We start from the raw sequence: 6,680 nt of genomic DNA on the forward strand, positions 1-6,680 counted from the left end.
CCCCCGAAAGCTGAAAGTGAGTATGTGAGCATCACTCAATGTACGGCATGGGTGGGTGTGGCTGGCAGAGAAGATACGCAGTCATAGGATGGTTTGTGTTGAAAAGGACCTTTTATAGGTCATCTAGTCTGCACATATCCCTGCTGAGACCTGGCTCTGTCAGAGGTCCACACATCACCCCTGAGAGCTCAGAGCTTCTGACTTCACCATGTCCCAAAGGCTCCTGGTGGCCCCACAAGTTGCCTTCAGAGCAGCTGTGCGTGTGTGTCTGTTCTCACCCTGACTCTGTGTGCCTCAGCTGCCCCCACAGCAGTGCCCACGCTGGCTGGGGGTGAAGGGAACTACACTGTGGAGAACTCCTCCCCAAGGCAGGCACTGCCGGAGCCTGAACCTGCTCTCACTGTGATCATCCTCATCATGTACCGCACCCTGGGGGGGCTGCTGCCTGCACGCTACCAGGTGGATCGCCGCAGCGTCAGGTACATCCTTCTCCCCTTTGCCCTCCACAAGCTCCAGTGGAGAGAGGCTGTCTGGACTCTGCTCTGCTCAGTCCAGCAGTTGCTGAGTCTGCAACAGTTTGGGTTTGGTTCCTAGCCAGATGGTCCTGCAGAGCTCCGCCTATTCCTCACCCTGGCGTTGCCCTGCCCCGTGCTTCCCGACTGCTTGACATGGGCTGGGCAGAGCTGTTCCTTGGGGCACATCAGTGTGGGGCATCTGGGAAGTCTCGGGATGGCTGCAGCTGCTGGGCACTGTGATGGTAGAGCTCTGCTCCTCCTTGCAGGCTCCCCAAGAATCCTGTGATGAACTCCCCGATCGTGAGCGTATCTGTGTTCAGCAATCACACCTTCCTGCGGGGGCCCCTGGAAACCCCTCTTGTGCTGGAATTTCACCTGCTGGAGACGGCCAACAGGAGCAAGCCTCTCTGTGTCCAGTGGAACCACTCCAACCCGTAAGTCAAGCACAGCTGGACCACTCTCTCTGAGCTGCTTTCCTTGGGCACCTGCTCATTCCCTGAGTCTCCCAGGCTGTGCCTGGGCAGCATTGGAACATAGGGGTTTCTGCCGTCTCCCGAGGGGCTCCTGCTGGGAGGGTGGAGCAGGGTCGCTGCAGGGCTCTGGCTCCAGCACTTCAGCTGTAGGAGTGCAGTTGTATCCTCTGGAAGAAAAATCACCCCTCTTCTGTGATTCCTTCCCCATGCACCACACTCATCTGTCTGCACGCCTAAGTGTGCTTTGCTTTTTGGTGCCTGCAGGACCAACCCATCTGGCTTCTGGACAGCCAGGGACTGCGAGGTCGTTTACCGGAACACCACACATGTCCACTGCCAGTGCTCCCAGTTTGGCACCTTTGGAGTTCTGATGGACAGCTCACACCGAGAGGTAACTTCAGTCTGTGGGCTTGGGGGCAGTGGTGGGGGTCTGTTACCTTCTAAGTCCCAGAATAAGCAGGCACAGGCAGAGAATTCCCTGTGGGACACAAGTAGAATTTGAGGTCTCAGCAGCCTTCCTGTGTCTCCCCCTAATACCACCATCTGCCTTTGGTTCTCTGCTGCTGCAGCAACTTGAAGGTGACCTAGAGACATTGGCAATTGTCACCTATTCCTTGGTGACTCTCTCCTTGGTGGCTCTGCTGATGACCTTCTCCTTCCTGACCTGCCTCAAAGGCCTGAAGTCCAACACACGTGGCATCCACTCCAACATATCAGTCACCCTCTTCTTCTCTGAGCTGCTCTTTCTCCTGGGCATCAACCGCACGGAGAACCAGGTCTGTAGCCTTGAACAAGCACACCCATGGGCGTGGGGGCAAGGCGTGGATGATGCAGTTAGAATTGGCACAGTGGGACCATCTCTGAGTGGCTTTTGTTTTCTCAGTTTCTTTGCACTGTGATTGCCATCCTCCTCCACTGCTTCTTCCTCTCCACCTTCGCCTGGCTTTTTGTCCAGGGCCTCCACATCTACCGCATGCAGACCGAAGCCCGCAATGTCAACTTGGGGGCCATGCGTTTCTACTATGCCATCGGCTGGGGAGTGCCCGCCATCATCACTGGTAAGAGCTGCTTGTCCCACAGCACTGCCACAGCATCAGTTCTCAGCAGCCTCTTGAGCCCCTGCTGTTGCCTGGCTCACCTGTCCAGTGGGGAGAGCTGAGGGTGGGCTTGCTACAGGCAACAGTGTTGGCAGCAAGCAGTGCCGTGGCAGCCAGCTGTGGACATAGTATCAAAGGCTGTTGTCTTGCCTCCTGGGGAGAACTACTTCCTCAGCGCACCTCCCCATGGCTTGTTCAGTGGACTTCTTCTGTCCCAGGGCTTGTGGTTAAGGTCTCTTGGTTTTCCAAGCCTGTGTGCTTGCTTGACCTGTTGCTGGCAGTGAATTGTCTTGTGGGCTGGGCTGCGTCAGGGATGCCTGGAGAAAACAAAATAAAGGCTCCGATGTTGGGGCTCACAGCCCTGGCTCTTTCCCCTGTGGTGGGGAAGCCTGTAAATGGGGCAGAGAGCAGGAAGAGAGCCTCTTCATGGCCTTCAGTGCTGGGGTGGGATCGGTGTGGCTTGGGCAAGTCTAACGCTCCTGGGTCTGGACCTGGTATCTCCTTTCCTCCTGTAGGGCTGACTGTTGGCCTGGATCCCGAGGGCTACGGGAACCCTGACTTCTGCTGGATTTCCATTCATGATAAGCTGGTCTGGAGCTTTGCAGGCCCCATTACTGTCGTCATTGTGGTAAAACCCTGTCCTGTTTCACCCACAGCCCTCTCCTGCCTTCCTTTTTCCACACCATGGGCACTTGCCCCTTCCTCAGCTGCCCACTCCCTGCCCCATCCTCTGTACTCTCCTTTCTCAGTTAGAGGCCCTCTATCTGTGCCTTCTCGCTCCAGCCAAACCTGGGGGAGGCCATGGCTCAGGCATGAAGGGGAAAGGAGGGGACATTCGCATGGGCCTGGTGGACCTGGAGTGTGCCTACGCTCTGGGGATGTTAGGTCAGAGCCGGCACTTGGCACAGCTTCTAATCAGTGCCAACGCTTTCAGATGAATGGGGTCATGTTCCTGCTTGTGGCCAAGATGTCCTGTTCCCCAGGCCAAAAGGAGACCAAGAAGAAATCGGTTCTGTGAGTATTAGTGGCCAAACTCCCAGCAGAGCTACTGTGGCTCATGGTTTTTAGCATCTTCAGTGACCATCCTCCTGCTTCCGCCATCGCAGAGTATCTCTCTGTGCATCAGTGTCAGCCTTGCAGCCAGTCTCCTCTCCCACACCTGCCAGCCACATTAACCCTTCCTAAACTTGGTCCTTTCTTCTTGCTCTAAGTCCCCATCTCCTGTCCTGCCAGCTTGTTCCCCTTCACCACCTGCCCTCACAGCCATCCCTTGTGTCTGCTTGGATTCAACACTCTGCTTCTGCTGATTCTCAACACCTACTTCTTCCTCTCCTACATGCTCCTTCTGAGACCTTTCCCCGCTCCCTCCTGAGCTAGCCCTGGAGCTTGGTTCAGCTCTCTGTGGCTCCAAATGACCTGTGTCGCTTGGGCTCCTGTTTGCCGTATATGATCCAGAAGGGAAAGCCTGGGAGTTGGGGGCAGCTGAGCCGCTGTGCAGGGCTGTGCCCGCGGTGCTGGGTGCGGCAGGGAAGGCTGAGCAGGAGCACGCTTTCCTCTCTGGATCTCTCTCTGTGAGCACTAGACTGTCGATTAACAATACGCACTAACCTCTTGGTGTGTGTCTGTGCCTGTCTGTCTGTCTCTCTCTCTCCAGCATGACGTTACGGAGCTCCTTTGTTCTGCTTCTAGTTATTAGCACTACCTGGCTTTTTGGCCTCTTGGCTGTCAACAACAGTGTCCTGGCTTTCCACTACCTCTACACTGTCCTCTGCAGCCTCCAGGTAACTGCCTGGTCTCTACCAGGGGAAGACATGGGTCAGCCCAGGAGCATGTTCTTGTCCCCACAACCGTCTCTCTGGAGAGTGGGTGCTCTGTGCTTAGCCCCCAACACCACGCTGGGCTCCGTGTCCCTTTTGTGTTCACCACTGCGGCACCAGGGGACTCCTGCCGGTCCTCGCTGCTGTGCCCACAGCGAGCGGTGGTATGGAGCAGGGGATGGCTGCAAAGCGCTTTGTTCAGAGGTGACATCCAAGGGGCAGCAAGGACCGTCTTTGGAGAGAAGGGGCCTCCATGCTCTCAGAAGACAGAGCAAGAGAGCAGCCTGCAGTGGAGGTGTCGGACACCCCAAAAATGAGCGACCACAGCACCCCACAGACCTCCTGCTGCCACTGCAGCTGGTGTTGCTGCAGGGGACTGCTTGGTCACTGCCAGCTGGAAGGATACCCCACCTTTTCCTCCCTCACCCATGGCCACCATTGGGATTAGCACCAGTTGGTGTTGGGGGATTCTTTGGTGCATCCCAGTCCTGGTGGCCATCAGGGCCTCTGGAGGAGCCAGGGGCTGTCCCAGCTCTGGCGCTGTGGGCGAGCAGGTTGGCCGGCAGTGGGGAGCTGTCTCTCACGGCATCTCTCCCTGCAGGGCCTGGCTGTGCTGGTCCTGTTCTGCGTGCTGAATGAGGAGGTGCGGGAAGCCTGGAAGCTGGCTTGCCTTGGCAAGAAGGGGCAGAGCGAGGAGGCTACGAGGAGCACGCAGGTGGGCAAGAGCAGGAGCAGCCCAGGGGTCTGGGGACAAGCTGCCTGCCTGGGACTGAAGCCAACAGGGGGACATCCCCTCTTCCCTGGGGGGACGGTGTGTGCGGGTGGGAAGGCCATCCCCTGGGCTGCGGTGGCACCTCCGTAACAGGGCACATGGCCTCTCTCCTGGTCTCACCAGGGCCCCAACGCCTATAACAATACAGCGCTGTTTGAGGAGAGTGGGCTTATCCGCATCACCCTGGGGGCCTCCACCATCTCCTCGGTGAGCAGCGTGCGCTCTGCTCGCACCCACTCCAGCCAGCGGGCTTACCTCAGGTAGGGAGTGGCGCGGGGCTCCGGGGTGACTGGGCAGAGCTGGGAGCTCCTGCCGCTGTGACCCTTCGGGCCTCCTTTCTTTCAGAGACAACGTGACCACACGTCAGGGCTCGGCCCTAGATCACAGCCTGTTAGCTCATGCTGGCCCCACGGACATCGACGTGGCCATGTTCCACCGTGATGCTGGAGGAGGTAAGGCCTAGCCCTGTGCCTGGGTTTGGGGCCGGCCCTGTGCATCAAGAATTCATTCCTGGCCTAAGGAAATTCTTCCCAGTGCAGGCTCTGGGTGTGTGGTTACATCCTCCACCTCATGTTCAGCTGTGACTTGCAAGCACGCTGCGGATAGGAGGAGAGGCAGCAACTGTGTTGCTTAGCACAGCCTCCTCCTGGACAGTTTAGCACTGCCTCCTCCCGGCCGGATGGCAAAGGGCATAGCAAGCCTCCAAGGAGCTAGAACTGGAGGAGGTGAGAGAGGGGGCACAGACTCTCAGGTGTTCCCTGGGGACACTGGGCTCCCCAGCAGTACACAGACGTTTGGTTCACTGGAGTGAGACCAGCAGGGGCTAGAGCATGGGACGGGTGAGCAGAGGCTGAGGGAGGTGCGTTTGTTCAGCCCAGAGGAAGAGGAGGCAAAGGGGATCTTGTGGCTATTTGCAGCTGCCTTATGGGGAGATGCAGCAAGATGGAGCCGGGCTTCTCTTAGGGGCATCTGGTCATAGAGGCAAGGCAGTGGGCACAGGCTGCTGCCAAGGGAAGGGCAGCGAGGGGTAGGGCAGGCTGTTGTCCTCAGGAAGGGTGGTCAGCCCTGCGGTGGTCCTGCTACCGAGAGCCTCTCACACCTTCGTTCGAAGTGTCTCTCCAACACACACTGTGTCCCTACAGACCAGGACTCAGACTCAGACAGTGACCTGTCTCTGGATGAAGAGCGCAGCCTCTCCATTCCGTCCTCAGAGAGCGAGGAGAATGTACGCCTGCGGGGCCGCTTCCAGCGCCAGTTCAAGCGTGCAGCACACAGCGAACGCCTCCTCACTAACCCCACCAACACCACTCCCAAAGGCAAGTCCCAGGGGCTCTGGCAGGAGAAGGGGTCAGCTCAGGTCCCTGGGCGCCAGGCTGTGTCTTGCAGTGGGTTCAAGTCCTCACAGAAATATTCTCTCCTTCTTCCCCCGGGCCTCTTTTGATGCGTCCTTCACCAGACGTGGATGGCAATGACCTCATGTCATACTGGCCAGCTCTGGGCGAGTGCGAGGTTCACCCCTGCTCCCTACAGAAGTGGGGCTCTGAGCGGAAGCTGGGTTTTGACATCAACAAAGATGCAGCCAACAATAATCAGCCAGACCTGGCCTTGACCAGCGGGGACGAGAACTCCCTCACCCAGACCCAACGGCAAAGAAAAGGTAACAGCCCGGAGCAAGCAGGCGAGAGTGGGGCCTTGTCTGTCTCAGACTGATGTGGCTGTGAAGGCTTAGCATCAGATCCATCTTGTTGTGTCCTTGGGGGATGTGTGGCTTATCTCCCCCAGCTTTAATGCTCTTTTCACTGTTAGGAAAAGATTTGACTTCTCTTTCTGTCTGGTGCAGGGATTTTGAAGAACCGCCTGCAATACCCTCCGACCCTCCAAGCCCTGCCGTCCGTTGGCAGGATGACCAACGAGCTGACGTGGTACAAGACCTCCACGCTGGGTCACAGGGCTGTACCTGCTGCCTCTTACGGCAGGATCTACTCTGGGGCGGGCAGTCTGTCACA

General features: G+C 57.8%; 1 protein-coding gene across 1 annotated transcript in view; it reads left to right on the top strand.

The window, feature by feature from the left end:
• LOC104272888 (cadherin EGF LAG seven-pass G-type receptor 3-like) overlaps positions 1 to 6,680 on the top strand; it is a gene marked incomplete at both ends in the record, with an annotated part of 39,577 nt that overhangs the window by 21,349 nt on the left and 11,548 nt on the right. Inside the window, 14 exon segments of the mRNA XM_009867999.1 lie at positions 267 to 479; positions 782 to 949; positions 1,253 to 1,379; positions 1,558 to 1,821; positions 1,872 to 2,046; positions 2,601 to 2,713; positions 3,020 to 3,099; positions 3,740 to 3,866; positions 4,504 to 4,644; positions 4,798 to 4,934; positions 5,020 to 5,126; positions 5,817 to 5,990; positions 6,131 to 6,331; positions 6,515 to 6,670. Coding sequence (XP_009866301.1) covers positions 267 to 479; positions 782 to 949; positions 1,253 to 1,379; positions 1,558 to 1,821; positions 1,872 to 2,046; positions 2,601 to 2,713; positions 3,020 to 3,099; positions 3,740 to 3,866; positions 4,504 to 4,644; positions 4,798 to 4,934; positions 5,020 to 5,126; positions 5,817 to 5,990; positions 6,131 to 6,331; positions 6,515 to 6,670 — 2,183 coding nt within the window.

Source organism: Apaloderma vittatum, unplaced genomic scaffold, assembly GCF_000703405.1.
Source record: "Apaloderma vittatum isolate BGI_N311 unplaced genomic scaffold, ASM70340v1 scaffold24144, whole genome shotgun sequence".
NCBI classification, from domain to species: Eukaryota; Metazoa; Chordata; class Aves; order Trogoniformes; family Trogonidae; genus Apaloderma; species Apaloderma vittatum.